The sequence below is a fragment of the Neoarius graeffei genome, chromosome 26 (assembly GCF_027579695.1).
Source record: "Neoarius graeffei isolate fNeoGra1 chromosome 26, fNeoGra1.pri, whole genome shotgun sequence".
Classification (NCBI taxonomy): Eukaryota; Metazoa; Chordata; class Actinopteri; order Siluriformes; family Ariidae; genus Neoarius; species Neoarius graeffei.
Window position 1 is genome coordinate 35132250 of NC_083594.1, and position 21431 is coordinate 35153680.

At 43.1% G+C, this 21431-nt stretch overlaps 1 protein-coding gene across 5 annotated transcripts in view; it reads right to left on the reverse strand.

Annotated features, from left to right (window-relative positions):
• The window catches only part of eif4g3a (eukaryotic translation initiation factor 4 gamma, 3a), a 185988-nt gene that overhangs the window by 64385 nt on the left and 100172 nt on the right, over positions 1 to 21431 (reverse strand). For 3 of the 5 annotated variants that reach the window (XM_060910167.1, XM_060910166.1, XM_060910162.1), the window contains 3 exons: positions 10348 to 10444; positions 9474 to 10175; positions 9194 to 9279 (listed from right to left, as the gene is read on the reverse strand). In XM_060910167.1, the coding sequence (XP_060766150.1) occupies positions 9194 to 9279; positions 9474 to 10175; positions 10348 to 10444 (885 nt within the window). The remainder of the gene's footprint in view (positions 1 to 9193; positions 9280 to 9473; positions 10176 to 10347; positions 10445 to 21431) is intronic. The other 2 variants (XM_060910164.1, XM_060910165.1) reach the window with 2 other exon arrangements.

The window sequence follows — 21431 nt, forward strand, 5'->3', positions numbered from 1 at the left end:
AGTTTCAGTTGGCCATGATGGCGTTGAAAATAAAGTCAAGTGCTAGAAGAAGTACAGTACATAACATTCAGTGATGGGAATAACGGCGTTAAAATAAAGGCTGTTATAACGCCGGGTAATCTAATTAATTAGCTACAATCGTTATAACGCCGTTACCAATATCAACACGCCATTACTGCATGGTATTGAAGTTGCTCTGAAGCCGTCACCGACTTGGCTCACAGACATAAAAGCTGCGTTTGTCACTCCCCCTTCAGACACCGCTGTCATTTCATTCTCTCCCCTTCCCTCCGAAAGTCGGCATCTGCGCCTTTAGTTTGTGTGGAGAGATATGATCTGCAATAACATGCACTGTTGGCTACAGACCGAAACATACTTTCAGAATGCACTGGCCAAGGCAGGACTAAACTCCATGTGCCTCCTAATAATAATTAAAAAAAAAAACAAAAACAATAGTAATTTGTAAGCTAAAAATTCTAGCCTGATACTTTATTTTTCACAAATACAGTCAACTTCTGTCAAGGGTCACACAAAAAACAGTTGTTCTTGGAAATACATAGGCTAACAAGTTAACAGGTTTAAACAAGTTGAAATAGAAAACACTGTGGTCTACAAAATACCCCACTCCAAAAATCACTAATTTTTATTCATAAACACAAGTAAAATGTAATCCAACACTGAGACTTTTCTTTCGCCGAGTGGCAGCTGTCTTCAACTGGGGCGGGAGGGCGGGACATGACTGAATGGGTGTTTCTGATTTGTCAGCTGTCGTCCTTACACCGCATGGCATGCCCCAAGCGTTTACAACACAGAATTCCAGGTTCTCCGCTCCAAAATCGGCAGCTTCAAAACGATTGATTTTTTTTTTAACTGACAACCAAAAAAAAAATTAACCGGTTGACGTTGATTCGGTCAACCACCGGTCAAACGGTCATCGGTTAACATCCCTAACGCAGACACGGGGAGAACATGTAAACGCCGCACAGAAAGTCCCCTGTCGGCTGCAAGGTTCGAACCCGGGACCTTCTTGCTGTGAGGCGACAGTGATAACCACTACACCACCACCATGAAAGAAGAGCTTTCAAATGGGAGACTAAAAACACTGAAGGGATCTTTGTAAAGCCAGTCAAACTGTTTTCATGATTAGCTTCCTAATATTGGCTATAGCATTTGTGAAAAATCTTTAATGCAAAACGAAGAATGACAGTGTTATCAAGTGAGTGGAGCTTTAACAGAAGTGGGTGAGGTCAGTTAATTGATATAATATTTGTAAATCAGAACTGGGAAATAGCTACCTGCCACAAAAACTGAAGTGACTTATTTTCTGGTCAAATCAGCTTTTTGCACCAGTGACCGTAAATCTGCATCGAAGTAGCTTTCTTTCAACTGCTATAGCTTTCTATACATTTCCTGTGGTCTTAGTGTGTAGTAAAATCTTACATTTTTTTTCTTCGAGCAGTAACACATGAGAATATAACCACACTATCAGCCGCCCTAGACATCCACATTTAGTTTTGTAAAAGTTATGCCTCTCATTAATCAACCTGCACCAGCAGCTACATTGACTGGTGCACTTCTGCATCCCCTCCTGGAGTATTCATGTGTTTCCCAATCAGAAGCCCTGATTCAACGTGGATGCACGCATCAAAATCAGGAACCGGTGCCCGGCTTTTAAGTCAGGAGACATCACAGGGTACAAGCATGCTCGGTATGAGCCTCAAAAAACCATCAAGGCTGCCAAGAGGATATACACCCAGAGACTTGAGAGCTGCTATAGGGAAAACAACACAAAATGAACGTGGCAGGAGATCCAGTCAATTACCAACTACAGGAAGGATGCAAACAGAGCTGTAAACCAGGACATCCCTCTACTGGACAACCTCAGCAGCTTCTACGCCACATTAGACCAACACAACAGAAACACTCCCTTAAAACGACCCCTCGCGACCCGGTGGAGACTGCACTCCAGGTGACTGACACACACACACACACACAGGTCCTCAGGGCTCTGAGGAAGGTGAACCCCTGAAAAGCAGAGGGACCTGACCATGTGGCACAGAGTGTCTTAAAGGCCTATGCAGAACAACTAGTGGAGGTGTACACGGACATCTTTAACACCTCATTCTCGCAGGAAACAGTCCCGTGCATCTTTAAGTCCTCTGTCATAGTGTCAGTCCCCAAAAAAACCCAAACGCAACCACGATGAAAGATTTGACATGTGGCACTCCCATCGGTTGATGTGAAGTGTCTGGAGAAGCTGGTTCTGCAATACAAACTGTGGCTCCAGACATGGTGGACCCTCTTCAGTTTGCCTACCGCACGAACAGATCAGTGGACGATGTGGTGGCACTGGCACTTCACTACATCCTGCAGCACCTGGACACTCAAAACACATACGTGCGGCTATTGATTACAGCGCTGCCTTTAACACGATCAGGCCGATGAAGCTGACCGCTAAGCTGGCAAACTTGGGAGTACCAACCCTCACCTCAACTATCCCTTGACCTATGGGGTCGTTGGGGCATCACAGATGCTTGGGCTACAACCCTCCTCCAACCCTCTCTGTCCTCCGCTCTTCTTAGTGTTTCTGTGAAGTTCATGTGTGTCCATTCTTGTATGTTATCTTCCCATCTCTTCCATTGTCTACCACGTCTTCAGGCCCCAGGCACTGTCCCTTGTACTATAGTATTATAGTATACAGGTGGATTACCAACACCCACCTGTAATTGGATCCTGGACTTCCTCATTGACCAGCCACAAGTGGTGAGGATGGGAAAGAAAGTGTCTGCTGAGCTCACAGTTAGCACAGGGACGCCACAGGGCTGCTGCCTCAGCCCAGTGTGTACTCTTCACACTGTACACGTGACTCTGTATCCACCCAGGACAATACTGTCAAATATGCAGATGACACGACCATCCTTGGCCTCATCAGAGCAGGGGAGGAGTCGTCATACAGGGACTTGGTTCACAAGATCATGGTCTATGGAGAGGACAATGATCTTGTCCTTAACATAGACAAAACGAAAGAACTCATAATAGACTTTAGGAGGAAAGCCCCCCCCTCTGCAGCCTCTCACCATCAAGGGGATTGAAGTGAAGCAGATTGACAGCTATAAGTTCCGAGGCCTTCACATTTCAGAAAGCCTCAGCTGGACTAAAAGCACTGCAATTTTAGTGAAAAGAGCCCAGCAGAGGCTGCACTTCATCAGACTGCTGAAGAAGGCCGGACTTAGACGCCAGCCCCTCATGCAAGCCTACAGAGGACTTGTTGAGAGCATCCTCACTAGCGAGATCACAGTGTGGTATGCTAACATCACCCTGACTGAGAGGAAATCGCTGCAGGGGGTAATTAAAACAGCAGAGAAAGTCATTGGCTCTGACCTCCCCTCCATTGACACTATATACAGTCCTGTTCACCATTATTGGCAGCCCTTCATTTTTTGCATAAACTGTACAATATCTTCAGAAATAAATAGAAAATGTACCAAATTTATATCAGGACCTTTTAATTGGAGGTCCAAAGTAATTTAACAAAGAAAACTGTTTTGTCAACTTACATATTGTAATTTCAAAGAAGAAACAGAAAAAAACCCCACCATGTGCAGCAATAATGGCACCCCTCTTTAATATTTGGTTGCACACCCTTTGGCAGTGATGACAGCCTCCAAACATTTCTTGTAGCCATCTGTAAGCTTCTTGCACTTCTCAGCTGGTATTTTCTCCCACTCTTCCTTTGCAACTTGTTCAAGCTCTTGAACGTTTGCAGGGTTCTTTTCCCCAATGGCAGATTTCAGCTCACCCCAAAGATTTTCGATCGGATTGAGATCAGGATTCATTGCTGGCCATTAAAAAAAAAAAAAAAAAGTCCATTTTTTCCTTTTCAACCATTCCTGCATGCTTTTAGATGTGTATTTTGGGTCTTTGTCTTGCTGGAGGACCCATGATCTTTGACTCAAACCAAGTTTTCTTACACCGGGTAGGACATTTCGCTCTAAAATCTCTTGATAATTCTCTGATTTCATAATTCCTGTGATACGGTCAAGGCCTCCAGTACCAGATGCAGCAAAGCAGCCCCACAGCATTATGGATTCTCCACCATGCTTAACTGTTGGTAGGGTGTTCTTTTCCTTGTAGGCTTTATTGCACCGTCTGTAAACAAACTGTTGGTGTGCACTGCCAAAAAACTCTATTATTGTTTCATCTGTCCACAGAACATTTTCCCAGAAGGACTGTGGTTTGTCCAGGTACTCTTTGGCAAAGATCAGTCGTTCCTTTTTATGTCTTTTCCTCAGCAATGGTGTCTTCCTTGGCCTTCGCCCATAAAGCCCTGTTTGGTTTAGTGTGCGGCATATGGTACTTGTTAAAATCATGACCCCAGACTGTTCCAGGTTGGCCTTCAGGTCTTTGGATGTTTGACGTGGTGTTTTTTCCACCATTCGCACCAACCTTCGAAGACTTCTCTCATCAATTTCTCTTCCCCCCCCATGTCCATGGAGGTTCTTGACAGTTCCATGCTTGGCAAACTTCTTAATAACATTACGCACTGTTGAAACAGGAATACCAAGGTCTTTGGAGATGGCCTTATACCCTTTGGAGGTCTTGTGTATGCTAATAATAGCTCTTCTGATGTCCTTAGACAGCTCCTTTGTCTTCACCATTGTGACAAAGGAACAGGGAATAACAGGTGGCTTTTTAAATAACAGAAATCATCATTCATCTGCCGTCAGACATTCTGTCGCATGTCCCAGACCCGGTGAAAGGTAACTGAATTGTCTTGGCCAGCCCTAAGGGTCCCATCTGCATCCCATCATTGCTGAGGAGTGTGCTCCCATCACCCAATCAAGCATCCAGCCAGAGCAGCGTCATGATATTTTTTAACCATATTAACATGCCATTGTTGTATATTATGCCTGATGTCAAGACTCTCGTCTCTGCGAGCCTACCACACAGACTTAATACTTATGCCATAAAAATGACACACCTAACAACCTGTGTTTTCTCCCCCCCCCACCCCAATCTGTCCCTCTGAGTTACATGTTGGTCCTGGGATTGAGATGCTGGCCTCTTCTGCCCCTCGGACCTGCTTGATCCATCCTGGTGCCCTGTGTCTGGTTGGAGTTTTATTTCATTGCTCCTGTGGAGGATGGCCCCATGAGGACAGTTGAGGGTTACACCTGGAGGACGCTCTGGACTCTTACAGTAATGCTTTTATGGCTGGGGACTACAGCTGACTTGCTAACTTTAGGACTGCAGTTGTCATGAATAGTTTTGCACTCAAGTTTCCATCAATGAAGAGTTACAACATCAATGAAACTGTCATGTTAAAACTGTTAATGTTATAGTCATGCTGTCTGTTGTTGCCCAAATGAGGATGGGTTCCCTTTTGAGTCTGGTTCCTCTTGAGGTTTCTTCCTCGTTGTCTGAGGGAGTTTTTCCTTGCCACAGGCTTGCTCATTGGGGATAGATTAGGGATAAAATTAGCTCGTGTTTTAAGTCGTTCAAATTCTGTAAAGCTGCTTTGCGACAATGTTTATTGTTAAAAGCGCTATACAAATAAACTCGACTTGACTTAATTCATGTCACATGTGCACAGACAATTTATCACAGGTGATTCTCATTCGTGATTTACCACAGGTGAGTCATAGTGTTTCCATACTGATTTACAGCAAAGGGTGCCAATATCAGTGACACAGCAAGCTTTAAGTTTTTCTATTTTTCCCCCCCTCATTGTTTGTTGTTTTAAATTGTTGTTTATCATTTGCTCTTTTGTATCAAACGCGAGTTCTCTATAGAAAAAAAGTTGTTTCACTTGATTCATTTTTTTCAGGAGATATTCCACATGGGCGGCACGGTGGTGTAGTGGTTAGCGCTGTCGCCTCACAGCAAGAAGGTCCGGGTTCGAGCCCTGTGGCCGGCGAGGGCCTTTCTATGCGGAGTTTGCATGTTCTCCCCGTGTCCGCGTGGGTTTCCTCCGGGTGCTCCGGTTTCCCCCACAGTCCAAAGACATGCAGGTTAGGTTAACTGGTGACTCCAAATTGACCGTAGGTGTGAATGTGAGTGTGAATGGTTGTCTGTGTCTATGTGTCAGCCCTGTGATGACCTGGCGACTTGTCCAGGGTGTACCCCGCCTTTCGCCCGTAGTCAGCTGGGATAGGCTCCAGCTTGCCTGCAACCCTGTAGAACAGGATAAAGCGGCTAGAGATAATGAGATGAGATATTCCACATGATGTACTTAAACTTCATGGGTGTCAAGAATGGTGAGCAGGACTGTACACCCAGCGCTGCAGAAGGAAAGCACAGAGCATCCTCAAAGACAAACACCACCCGGCTTATGCTCTGTTCAAGTGGGTGAACACAGGCTACAACCTGAGACACCACAGGCCTGTAGGCATCAGCACTCGCAGGGCCCACTTGTATAACAGCTTCTTTTCTTCTACTGTTAGTTTGGTGGCACAGGACGTTAAGAAGGGAATGAAGTATCTCTTACCACAACCCACTCAAACTCGGGACAGCTAACTACCTCATTGATTACTCTTTCTTCTCTTCTCCCCCCACACAATGTCTTCATGTGCAATATAACTGGATTTTTTAACCTCTATCTCTAACTCCTCAACCAAAATGTGCAATACCATTTCAGATAGATATTTATTACTTTTTTATATATATTTCTATACAGTTGCGCTCAGTTTAATGACAGCCTTACATAGCTCTATTTAGTACTTACTGTTTTTGTTATAGCTGTGTATTATAGTGCAATTTTTTTTATTTGAGAATGTAAATTGTTTTGTACATTTTGTAAATTGTCTCTTTTTTTCCTTTTAATGTCTATGAAGCTGACTCGTGGAAAACGCTCAAGAATTCCAATGTACCTGTACTGCAGTGTACTTGTGCAAATGGCAATAAACTCTATTCTATGGAGCACTTGCATGTGACGTCACAGCCGATCCAGATTATGACAGACGCCATCTTGTCGGTCAAACGCCATATTTCCACCTTCTACTTCTGCTTCTACCTTTTCTTCTGGAAAACCCTACTATATACAATTCTACTACAACGGCTGTGGCTACAAACTCTCCCTACCTGTGCACGTTTTTTATGTTTTTGTGTGTATTTTTGCGTGTTGTTCGTCTGTACCGGACTTCAATATCCACTACAACCGTATGGACTTACTGGACATTGGTTTCCAGCAGAAAATGACGGTTTGTAGCGATTTCCATCGCATGCACAACATTCCGGACGAGATAGCGAGACCAGCGGGGTCTCCGTGGATTGTTATCGGAAGCAAAGCGAAGGAGGCGGCGTCGGGAGCGGAAGCAAAAGCGAGGCTGCAGAGCTGGTGTTCTGTAAAGTTATCCTACCTCTTGGATTTGTCCTACCAAGCCTACTGCGCATGCGCGAAATCCAGGAGGGTACACCGGCCTGTTGACTAAGCTCAGAAAACAGCCACTCAAACCTCCACTGCTAAGCCTCTACCTCTCCAATGCCAGATCCATGGTAAACAAGACAGACGATTTGGAATTACAGCTGGAATTACCTTATTCTATTCTATAATCGGCTGGTCAGTGCTATACTCAATACTTAAGTGACTTACCCGTCCAATGAGAATTATTTTCTTGTTTACAAGATGCCACATCTGAGTCGCTGACAAATCCTGAATTTCTGTAAAGATAACTGTCCAGAGATTTATAAGCACGCAGTGCTTCACCACTGAGCAGCGAGGGAAAGTTAATGAGGTAATTATACACGTCTGGGTATTCCGCTGGCAGTTCAATATCCACTGACACGGTCGTGAAAACTCCGTCCGGTAAGCCATAAGGGTCACTAATCTGTAGATCGTTTATTTTAGACATATATCTAGTTATCTGTTCATTAGAAAAATGAGCCGTGTAGTCCGTCGGTTGAAATTGATCCATTCTGTACACGAGTGCAGCAGTATTCAGCGGTGTTTTTTACCGACAAGATGGCAGCTGTGTACTTTCCGGTCACGTGACTGCAAGATCTCTATAGCTGCAGTGACGTGATGCGAGGACAGTCAGGTTCATTTCACTTCTGCACTACTGTGGCTTTGCTTACATTATGATCCTATGTTAACGAATATAGCTTATTAAGCTAGCTGCAAGCAGTGTAGAAGCAATTATTCTCACACAACGTGCAATCTTGCTCGATATTTGCACAATACCCCAGACAAAAGTACACCAATACACATTTTTAAAGGGTTTTGAAAGAAGAAAGTTCTAGGATTAGGATACTTGGCTGTACAAACGAACTCTACTCAACCCCTGGTCCAAGTGCTGATCATCTCCTACTTGGACTACTGCAATTTTCTTCTCGCCGGCCTCCCAGCATCTGCCATCAGATCCCTGCAGCTCATCCAGAACGCTGCAGCCCACCTGGTCTACAACCTCCCTCGTTCCTCCCTTCACTGGCTGCCTGTCGCATCAAATTTAAGATGTTGGTGCTAGCTTACCAAGCAGTCACAGGGTTCGGGCCAGCATACCTCCAGAGACTGATCCGACCCAACACACCAGCCAGATCCCTACGCTCCACTGCTATTGGTTGTGTGGCCCTTCCTCCTCTCTGCTCCTGCCCTGCCTGCTCAAGACCGTTGTCTGTCCTGACCTTCCCATTGAGGTCAGAACCGCTGACTCCCTGACCACCTTCAAGCACAGACTGAAGACCCACCTCTTCAAGCTGCACCTTTCCCCTGCTTCCCTGCCCACTGTGTAATCACATCGCTGTCTTAACCAACCCAGGCTGTGTACTGTCTAGCCTGGTCATGATTTAGTGTTAGGCCTTGGGATTTTATTTTTCTGTATTTAGTTGTACTCTGTCAGCTCATTTCTAAGGTTGATTCATTTTCCTTGGCTGTTTGCTGATTGTTGTTACTTCAACAGAACATTACACCGAGTGTTATTCCGTCATTTGAACAACTGGCACTAGAACTTGCTTGTCGAGAAATTCAGCACTTCTTGTACCTGACTTTTGCACTTCTTGTAAGTCACTCTGGATAAGAGCGTCTGCCAAATGTCTGTACTGTAAGGTAAAATCTGTACTGACATTCCTACTTTCTATTTCGCCATCACTGGTTGTTTGCGTTGCTATGGGTGTGAGAAAGTGGAAAATTTGGAGAGTTCTGGCGACTACCTAGAATTAATTTGGTAATTACATTTTCAAGCCACCCTTAAATACACACCTCATCTTCCTTGTGTTGAGGATCCACAGCCGAATTCTCTTCATTTGTTTTTTTCCAGTCCTTTGGTGCAACAGAAGCAGCTTCTGCTAACACAGAAACAAATTAAAAAAAGGGTTAGTAATTATATGTCCTATAAAAACAAGGCAGAAACGCCACAGCAAAGCCACAGTTGTACAGTTGGGGCTTCAGCATAAAATGAACCTCAAATATAACCACAATACTGAAAAAAAAAGAAAAGTGGAAATGGCATGATACAGACTAGTACAGAAATGGGATGTACCTGTTGCCGTTAACTTTCTGGAATTAGTCTGACTGTGAGTTTCTGATACACCATCAGAGCTCTGCGCCGTTGTTTCATCTTTGAGGTGCACATCAGTAGCACCACAGGCCTCGTCTGGTTTGTGTACATCACTGCTGAGAGGTTGAATTAATACGGGCAGGCCAGGGGGTGGCGCTAAAGGAGGCATGGCATTAGAAGGTATTAAAGTGGTTGGGCTCATAGAAATTTGGGTCACAGGGGCAGGGGGATCTGCCTGGATCGCTTCTTCTGAAATTGGTGCTTCGTTTTGAGCCAAAGTTGAGGAATGAGTGCTGGTCAAGGGAACTTCTTGTAACTGGATCTCCTGCTCACAGACTGGGGAGGGTGGTAGTGACTCAGATAGACCATTAACTGCTTTTCCAGGAGAAGGGGAGGAGGCAGTGGGGCTGGGGGTAGCTTCTGGAAGTGTTTCTTCTTCCACAGAGATGGGGGATTGAGCTACAGCAGTGGAAGAAAGCTCTTCTGGTTCACTGGCAACTGTCAAATTGCAGGTGCTGAGAGGAGGAGGAGGAGGGGGAGGGAAACTAGAGGGCGTTCCAGGTTTCGTGTGAGATGAAGAGTCTGATATAGGAAGAGTTGGGGGTTCTCTTCTTTCTGTGGAGGATTCTGAAGGTCCAGGAGATGGAGATTTATGGGGAACAAAATCAGCTCGGGGCTTGTCCTCTAATACAAACAAGTCCAAGAAATGAGAATACAGGCAAATCATAGATAATTAACATATCATTTTGATGTTTAAACTCATTTAATCTGACAATCAATAAACTAATTGCTCTGTATTAGTCACATCCATGTGTTTCAGTGTATGGGGAGAGAGGGCGGGGAGAGTGTAGAATACCTAAGGTGGGCTTGCTATCTGTAGACACAGGACTGAGTCTGTAGGGTGGGTCCATGTTGTAGTATAACTGCTCTGGCGTCTGACTGGCACTTCGCTGCTATGGACACACGGCAGGAAACGTTAGGATAGAACACATTAGACAGACATACTCATGAAAATGTCTCTGATCAACAATTGTTAGCCATCAAACGTCTCTGGATGATATTTGTGGTTACAAGGATTGCCTAGGGGTACTACCTAGTTTAGAGACTCCATAGGATTTCTCATCCACTGAGAGAGAAAGAGTAAATAGAGAGAATAGAAGACAGATAGAAAGAAACAGTCAGTCAATTGTTGTACCCAGTCACCACTCTTCGGAGAAATCCTGCATGCAAACATCAGGAATAAGTTTAAATCAGTCGTGTCCAAATTCCAGACACAAGGCCAAATGCGTCCCAGATGGTAATTGGCCCGCGGCCCCTCTCTTAGATCGGATGGTACGTGGACCACCTGCCGACACATTCCAATTTTTCCTTTCACCAGCCAGTGGCAGCAGATCGTGTTAGCCAAATTGCAAGAGCCATTTTTTCTCTGACTACACCTGCAAATTACAACCCCAAGTCAGAAAAGGTTGGTATGTAGAAATTAAAACCGAACACACTACCACTCACCCACTAACTCAGCCTGATGCCTGTCGGCCAAATGGCCTGTCAGTTACCAGCCTCTTACAAGGCTGTCTGCGTCTTATCTTGAGTGCACTCCATATACCGCTGACTTGCTAGGCCTATCGCAGCTTTGCTAGCTAAAACAACCATTTCTCACACACATTCACACCTGTGGGCAATTTAGAGTGGTCATTTCACATAACTGCACATCTCCGAACTGTGGGGGAAACCAGAGCACCCAGAGGAAACCCACACAGAAAGGCCCCTGTTGTCTGTGAACCCAGAACCTTTTGATGTGAGGGCACAGTGCTAACCACTGCACCACCATGTTGCCAAAAAAAAAATAGATGTCAATGATCTTTGACCCACATTTCACTCAAAAACACCACAACAGCAGGATGTTTTACCTCATGAAGATTACTGGGGTTCCCCCTCCAAAAAAAACCCAAATTTCTAGAATGCAGTTACCCCCAAAAATTAAATAAATAAATAAGTAATAGGAATATATATATGAGACGGTAAAGCATTTACCACTTTGTAATGGTTTCCATTTCTTCTCACAACACTTAAAGGATGTTTATGGACTGAAGACACCAAGCGATTAAGTGTTTCAGGTGTTCTTTTGTCGTATTCTTCCTGCAAACCAGATTTAAAGTGCTGATGACAAGTTTTTGACATCTTTGGCGATGTTTTATAACATAAAAAGTAATTCCCGATGATCCATATATTAATTCACGAAGGCGCCTATTTTACAAGTTATGATAAAAAAACGCAGCTATTTGGGCAAATTTGACGGGGCTGCAGCACCCAGGAGACGAAAGAGGAGGAGGAGCTATATGACGTCATCGAAAGAACTTTCCTCCTAACTTACCAGTTTGTTGTTGATGCGGCAGGTGTTCAGTTTATCATTATTAGTATTTTTATTAGACATTATTTTATATATATATATATATATATATATATATATATATACACACACACACACACACACACACACACACATACATATATATACACATACATATATATACACATATATACACATACATATATATATATATATATATATATATATATATATATATATATATATATATATATATATATATATTATGCCTTTGCGTTGTGTTGCCGGCTTTTGCTCCAAAACCCACAAGGATGGGGTAAGTTTATTCAAGTTTCCCAGAGATCCCGAGCTGCATGCGAAGTGGGTGAAGCAAGTCAGGTGCACTCGTGACAAGTGGGAGCCCTCACCAACATCCGTCCTGTGCTCTGAACACTTCGATTTGGATTGTTTTGACACCCTTCCCAGCTTAAAAGAATCTCTTGGGAGTTCAGTTCAGCACAAACGTGTGTTGCTGCCATCAGCAGTGCCTACAGTATTCTGGAGGGGGTCTACTAGTAGCTATGCCGGATCCAGCAGTCGCCTGGGACAAGGCGACTCCTCCAAAGACAGTCCAACTGTCAGAACATGTGTTGAGAAACGACATAAGACAAAAGGTACGTAGAGCTATAGAGTGCTCCGACATGATGCTAAAAATAGTAACCATGCGGTCTGCGCGGCCATCTTGGAAGTGACTCGCTCCAGAGCGCTCATAGAGTACACATCATAGAGTACACATTCATGATAATCATAAGGCCAAGAAAAAAAAATTGTTTGTTTCCGGTTACCCGACCGACCGTTTAAAAAATGCCCCGACCCTAGACTTTTTTGTTCGATGTTTAAAAAAAAAATGTATTTTCGCCGACCAACAATAAATTTTGAAAAAAAAAAAAAATCTGCATTACGATTTGCATAATATTGTCGATCTGACAAGTGACTAATTCTAAAACGCATATATCGGACAAGAAACACTCATTGATTTCTCACAGCCTCAATCTGACGTCATGACCTCTTTCCGGGAAACTCCGGCTTGTGTTGTACACAACGCTAGGCATCATGGTGGCCAACGAAGTGTTCTCGATTACCGTGATCGGTTGCGACCACACGGAAGATTGTAAGACAATAAGTTCATTTTATAAGTTTTCAACTGTAAAGGAACTCTACGAACATTATCATCCTCCGCTGGACGAGTCATGCAAACAGTATACACACAGCGCCCAGGCTAACGGCGGTATCGATATCACGATGTTCTTTGTATTCATATTAAACATACAAGTTCACAACATAGTGTTCCTAATAAAGTTAAGGTTCAACATTTGTAGTTATGTTTATAGTTCCTGTAAGCGTCCGAGCACTCCATATTTTATCCATGGGCTCCGAATCCTGTATTCCACAAGCTTCACTGGTTTTCTTAGGCCTGGTTCTGGATGGTTGAGTCACAGAATGACACTTCCCCACTATGTGCTACTGTTTGTCCCACACCTAAAATTTATTTGAAAAAAAAAAAAAAAACCCTACCTACCCGGTATTTTGTGTGATAAAAAAAATCAATAAAATAAAATAAAATAAAAAGACCTACCTACCTACCCTATTTTTTTTCAAGATGTAATAGGAAACAAACAATTATTTTTTCTTGGCCTAAATGTAATCATAAAGTCAGCGTGATATCAGTCATGTATTTGCTTGTGAAAGCTTGCGGCTTTCATGTAACTGCCGCCTAGCAACGAGAGGCAAAGGGTAAAGAGGGTAGGCTATCATAGATTCTATTCGGAAGAGATCAATACATGATTGCTTAAAAATTAGGTATTTTAACAATTTGCATCTGTTTTGTGATTATCGTGACACTTGTGTGTTATATAGAACTGTATGTCTTATCAGCACATCGAGGATCTTCCACCGGAGGCTTTAGCAAGTACTCGTAGCAACACTACACTTTACCCTTTGCCATGCGTTGTTAGGGAACGGTAGCAAGTACCCCGATGACCGACTTCAAGAATATGTAGAAAAAATTTAGAAATTATACTTTCCAAAAGTCATTTGAGCTTAGTGTATTGCATTTCCATTTATATTGTAGGTTCTTGCTGATGTTTTTGCGGAGAATGACGCAGCTGCTGAATCAGAAGCTGCAGAGTTTGTATGTACTAGTTGTGAACATTCACATTATCATCAATCTCATTTATTTAAAATCAGATAAAATCATGCCATCATGATCACTGCTTAAAGTACCAGTATTTGGTTGTTGAAGAGCTAGCACTAGAGAGTTCACCGGCGTTTTCATGCGCCATTTCCACTGAGTAGAACAGCCAGTGAACCGCAGCGTGTTCTTCCGCTGACGTCACAGCATGGCCGCGAGCCACGGACCCAGTTTTCTTGTGCTGTGCAATTAAAAGTTGGATATTCGCGTAACAACAGCTTCTTTTCACGTAATTATAACAGAAATCTAACATGTTTGCCATGTTGTATAGTTTATTTAAGAAATTGCATAGAGTCATGTTCGTGTCATCAGCACTTTAAGGTGTGCAATAGTACAAGGTTGTTGCTGTCAAGTTTTTTTGTTTCAAAAAAAAAAAAATAATAATTCACCACCCATTCTCTACTGGGGACAGAGGAGACAGGGACCCTCTACTTCCACAGCTATGCCTCTGTAATGTGTGCAGAATGTGGTTTTGCATTGCCTTGCTGAAATATCCCTGGAAAAGATTTTGTCTTGAAGGCAGCATACGTTGCTCCACAATCTCAATGTACTTCTCTGCATTAATGCTGCCATCATGGAAGTGCAAGTTACCTTTGTCAAGGGCATTGACAACCCCATATCGTGACAGATCCTGGCTTTTGGACTTGCTGCTGGCAAAAGTCTGGATGGTACTTTTTGTCTTTCGTCCAGAGTACTTGGCATCCATTTCTTACAAAAAGACCTGGAATACTGATTCATTTGACCATAGAGGATTCTGCTGTCTGATGGTCCATCTCAGATGCCAAGCCCAGAGAAGTCAATGGCGCATCTAGACATGGTTAACATAAGGCTTCCTTTTTGTACAGTAAACTTTTAACTGGCATTTGTGGATGAAACACTGTATCGTCGTGGTTGACGAAGGTTTACCCGAGCCAGTGTGATTATAGCAGCTACAGATGAATGACAGTTCTTCATGCAGTGCCATCTGAGGAATCACAGATCACAGGTGTTCAGCTTAGGCTTGCGCCCTTGCCCTATGCACCAAATTTCTCCAGATTCCTTAAATTGTTTCACGATATTATGCACTTTTCTTCTTCTTCATCATCCCATAGCCGGCAAGGCCGTAGGGGCACCACTGACGGCACTTTAACAGTCCATCATTGGTGTGTGTAGGGCATTTAAACTTGGTGGAGCCCATCCCTCTCCAAGCTTGATAAATGGACAATTTAGAGTAGCCAGTTAGCCTAACTGCATTTCTTTGGACAGTGGGGGAAACCGGAGCAGACGACACGGTGAGAAAATCATTATGCACTATAGGAGAGTCAAATATCCAAATTCCTTCATATCCTTCTTTGAGGAATACTGTTTTTAAACACTTCGATACTTTTCTCATGCATTTGTTGACAAACTGGAGATCCTTGGCCCAAATTTATTTGGCAAAGACTAACCCTGTGTCCGAAATCGCTCCTTAGTCACTATATAGTGAGGACGACATTTTGTAGTGCTGTCCGAAACGATAGTGAGGATTACTGCACCCTATACAGTGCACTCAAAGTATCCCACAATGCATCACGAAAAGTAGTGTACAACCGATGGTCACTAAACCAAGCAATATATCCCCATCATGCATTGCAGTCGTGCTGAAAGAAATCAAATTAAAAAGTCTCAAATTTGATTTAATAAAAGGCAGCGGCAAAGAAGAAATTATTCAGCCTTGATTTAAAAAAATTGAAAGATGCAGGTACTTTGTATTTATTAATGTGGGAAATATGCTCAGTATAATATGGACTTACCACAAAAATACAAGCGTGCATTTATTATTTTGAAATCCCACCAGCCGACTGACCTGGCACGTTTTAATTGTGCGACAGTAATGACATAAATACCAGCGCGACGGACTAGTGTCCGAAAGCGGTTTTTCATTTTACCAATGAGCTCACTATAGAGTCCTCTATATAGTAATTCCCTAGACAGGGAGTCATAAACGAGCGAGCGATTTCGGACACAGGGTAGGCCTTTCCTGGATACTGATTCGGGATCAAATCATAATTACAATCACCTGTTAACATCACACCATTATTTAATTGTTTTTACTTCATTACTAGCCCTAAATTTCCACGTTCCAGCTTTTTTTTTTGGGAATGTGCTGCAGGCCTGAAACACAGGAATGGATGTATATTAACAAACAAAATGAAGTTGACCAGACAAAAAACAATATTGTGGGTTCATATTATCTGCAGTGAAATACAAGTCAAAGTAAATTTAGAAAATCACTGCTTATTTTATTTTTTATTTTTTTGCATCTTCCCTACCGTCCCAACTTTTTCTGATTTGGGGTTGTAATTTAAGGAATGATATTTAGTCATGGCTACAGACAAAAAGCACATAGTTAAAAGTTAGAAAACAACTAGAAACAAGAATACTTTTTCAAGGAAAGTCATAGTAAATGCATGCATACTGTGTGTCAAAAATTTCTGCTGCAATTAAGGAATTTAATATCGTGAAACAAATCAGAGGCATTGCAAAAATACTCAGAAGACAAGGGGGCAGAGTGTTGGTTGATGCCATTTATCCAGAAAAGTTGCACAAATTTATGAACATCTTGTGAGTCACAACTACAGCTGTTGGGTGATACACTGCTGCAGTTATTCCACCAGCATTGGAATAACACTGGTGCTTGCAAGTTTGTGAATCCGTTAGAATTTTCTATATTTCTGCATATGACCTAAAACAACATCAGATTTTCACACAAGTCCTAAAAGTAGATAAAGAGAACCCAGTTAAACAAAATCAGACAAAAATAATATACTTGGCCATTTATTTATTGAGGAAAATGATCCAATATTACATATCTATGAGTGGCAAAAGTATGTGAACCTCTAGGGCCCTGTCCACACGGCAACGGATTCAGGTGACTCCGATACAATTGCTTATCGTTTAGGCCTGGCGTCCACACGGCACCGGCGTTTTGGGTGCCCAAAACGCAATCTTTTTGAGAACGGGTTCCAGAGTGGAAAGATCTGGCAACGTTGCCGTTGTGAAGTCGTCTGGATGAGTAGAACGGATTTGTTTACGATGACGTCACAACCACATGACTGTGAGTGCTTCACGCCGGGTAGAAGTGTAACGAATATCACCAGGAAAAAGCCTTACAGAGCACTAGTGAGAGTGAAACACGAGCTTGGATATTATTATTATTATTATTATTATGTTCAGTGTTAGTTCACAGTAGTAATGCAAGAAGCAGAATAGTGACAGTAATAGTGAAGCAAAAACATGCAATTGTACAAACACTGCAGCTCTACAGCAAAATATTCATTCATGAAATGGTCTGATTCTTAACACCAGTAGTGCCAATGATCTTCTCATTGCGATGCGAGTTGTCAACAAATCCTATAACTTGGTTCATGAAACGCGCTTACAAAATATTTTCACTGTGAATATTTATTGTGTAATGGTGCAAAGTGAGAGAGAGAGAGAATAGCCCTTAGGGCAGAGTCAATCCCGCCAGCAAAAATAGGGGAAAAAAGGAGCGATCTCACCTCTTCAGATGTTGATTTAAGTCCGACAATACATTCCTTAAAAAGGGCGTAGAGGAGCAAATTAATCCAATTTATTCCGGACCATTAAAGACGCCGCCTTCCGCGTAGAATCATACGTCATCCTCGCCGCCATATTGGAGAGGTCAAAGCGGAGAATAAAGATTAGCTGCGTTTAACTGTACCAACAGGTTTACCGTCCAAACGAGATCATATGGGATTACCTTTCACATGTGAGAAACAACAAATTAATTCCATCAATGTGTATCATTCACTTTATTCCGGACCATTGAAGACGCTGCCTTCCGCGTAGAATCATACGCCATCCTCGCCACCATTTTGGAAAGGTCAAAGCGGAGAATAAAGGTTAGCTGCGTTTAACTGTACCAACAGGTTTTCTGTTCAAATGAGATCACATGGGATTACCTTTCACAGGTGAGACTGGAAAAATACTTTTCATTGTATTTGGTCATTATAATGTAATTTTACAAACAGATTTTCCTGACTTTGTGGCTAATATGAAGTCTCGCGCATAATAGTTTATGCGCATGCGTCGTTACTTCTTCTATTGTTCTGGTGTCTCCGAAGGGACCGTCTTACAGCGCCCCTAGAGGTGTGGCATGTGTATTGCATCGTTTTCAGCAAGCGTTGCGTTGCCATATGGACCTGATATTTTACTGATCGTTGCCCATTTGGACGCGATATATTTTTAAATAACATCTCATTGCCGTTGTCGTGTGGATGTAGCCTAGGATTAGCAGTTAATTTGAAGGTGAAATTAGAGTCAGGTGTTCTCAATCAATGGGATGACAATCAGGTGTGAGTGGGCACCCTGTTTTATTTAAAGAACAGGGATCAATCAAAGTCTGATCTTCACAACACGTGTTTGTGGAAGTGCATCATGGCACGAACAAAGGAGATTTCTGAGGACCTCAGGAAAAGCATTGTTGATGCTCATCAGGCTGGAAAAGGTTACAAAACCATCTCTAAAGAGTTTGGACTCCACCAATCCACAGTCAGACAGATTGTGTATAAATGGAGGAAATTCAAGAACACTGTTACCCTCCCCAGGAGTGGTCGACCAACAAAGATCATTCCAAGAGCAAGGCGTGTAATAGTCGGCGAGGTCACAAAGGACCCCAGGGTAACTTCTAAGCAACTGAAGGCCTCTCTCACATTGGCTAATGTTAATGTTCATGAGTCCACCATCAGGAGAACACTGAACAACAATGGTGTGCATGGCAGGGTTGTAAGGAAAAAGCCACTGCTCTCCAAAAAGAACATTGCTGCTCGTCTGCAGTTTGCTAAAGATCATGTGGACAAGCCAGAAGGCTATTGGAAAAACGTTTTGTGGACGGATGAGACCAAAATAGAACTTTTTGGTTTAAATGAGAAGCGTTATGTTTGGAGAAAGGAAAACACTGCATTCCAGCATAAGAACCTTATCCCATCTGTGAAACATGGTGGTGGTAGTATCATGGTTTGGGCTTGTTTTGCTGCATCTGGGCCAGGACGGCTTGCCATCATTGATGGAACAATGAATTCTGAATTATACCAGCGAATTCTAAAGGAAAATGTCAGGACATCTGTCCATGACCTGAATCTCAAGAGAAGGTGGGTCATGCAGCAAGACAACGACCCTAAGCACACAAGTCGCTTTACCAAAGAATGGTAAACAGCCTTCCAAGTAATGTTCGGGAATCAGACACAGTCTCAGCATTTAAGTCTAGGCTGAAAACATATCTGTTTAGTCAAGCCTTTTGTTAATGGTGTTTATGAGGTAAAGGAGTAGATCTGGAGGGTCCTCAGACATAGAGTGTTTGGTAAACTGGGATGTATGGATGCTGTCAGTCCCCACTCGCTTGCTCACTCGAGTTTGTTGACGGTGCAGTGGCTGGCTGCTTTATGTCCCGGGGCTCCCTCATGCCTGTGTTACCTTCTGGCTCTCTCCTTTTAGTTATGCTGTCATAGTTAGTTGCCGGAGTCCCTGCTTGTACTCGGTGCAATATGTATACTGTTCCTACTTATTCAGGTGACATTGGGCATACCTAACCACCTGTGTTTTCTTTCTCCCCCCTCCCCCCAAATCTGTCCCTCTGAGTTACATGGAGTCAACAGGAAATCTTTTGGTGGAGACGGTGGGGACCTCGACTGGCTATCGTAGCCTGCAGGGAATCGGCCGTCAGACATTCTGTCGCATGTCCCAGACCCGGTGAAATGTAACTGAATTGTCTTGGCCAGCCCTAAGGGTCCCATCTGCATCTCATCATTGCTGAGGAGTGTGCTCCCATCACCCAATCAAGCATCCAGCCAGAGCAGGTCATGATATATTTTTTACCATATTAACATGCCATTGTGCGTCATGCCTGATGTAAAGACTCTCGTCTCTGCGAGCCTACCACACAGATTTAATACTTGTCATTTTTAGGGCATACCTAACAACGTGTTTTCTTTCTCTCTCTCTCTCTCTCTCTCTCTCCCCCCCCCCCCCCCCCCCCCAATCTGTCCCTCTGAGTTACATGTTGATCCTGGGATTGAGATGCTGGCCTCTTCTGCCCCTCGGACCTGCTTGATCCATCCTGGTGCCCTGTGTCTGGTCGGAGTTTTATCGCCCCACTCCTGTGAAGGACGGCCCCATGAGGACAGTTGAGGGTTATACCTGTTAAAACTGTTAATATTATAGTCAGGCTGTCTGTTGTTGCCCAAATGAGGATGGGTTCCCTTTTGAGTCTGGTTCCTCTCGAGGTTTCTTCCTCATGTCGTCTGAGGGAGTTTTTCCTTGCCACCGTCGCCACAGGCTTGCTCATTGGGGATAGATTAGGGATAAAATTAGCTCATGTTTTAAGTCGTTCAAATTCTGTAAAGCTGCTTTGCGACAATGTTTATTGTTAAAAGCGCTGTACAAATAAACTTGATTTGATTTGATTTGAATGGTTAAAGAAGAATAAAGTTAATGTTTTGGAATGGCCAAGTCAAAGTCCTGACCTTAATCCAATCGAAATGTTGTGGAAGGACCTGAAGTGAGCAGTTCATGTGAGGAAACCCACCAACATCCCAGAGTTGAAGCTGTTCTGTACAGAGGAATGGGCTAAAATTCCTCCACACCAACTGATCAGCAGTTACCGGAAACGTTTAGTTGCAGTTATTGCTGCACAAGGGGGTCACACCAGATACTGAAAGCAAAGGTTCACATACTTTTGCCACTCACAAATGACCAAGTATAATATTTTTGTCTCATTTGTTTAACTGGGTTCTCTTTATCTACTTTTAGGACTTGTGTGAAAATCTGATGATGTTTTAGGTCATACTTATGCAGAAATATAGAACATTCTAAAGGGTTCACACAACTGGCCCTCAGGTATTTTGATGTGGTCTACTCTGGCCCACTTTGGGGGGGAAAAAAAAGTTTGAATGCCGCTGGCCTAAATAGTGTAAAAAACTTTTAAATACCAAAGTGAAGATGATGCTCTTGCATCGTATAGACTTTCCAAGTATGCTCAGTGGAGAACACACTGAAAATTTGCAGTACTCTCTGGTATAACAATGCCACCCTTCTGACTAAGGGTGAGCAGTGAACAGTCAGAAAAGCACAGATTTAATGGGATCTTCTGGCCTTGGGGGGGAGAATCACACCATTCGTGCTCTCTGCATCACCAGGGTTTCCACATACCACAACCACCAACATCTACCTTCTTGAAGGAGGTACCAATTCATTCCTCCCTTCAAACAGATGGAGGAATAGTTTCTATCCCAAAGCTGTTAAGCTGCTTGCCTCCACCCACACACATGCTGACCATTAAAACACAGATTGCTGAACATGAAAAGCACAGACTGTGGCAGAACTG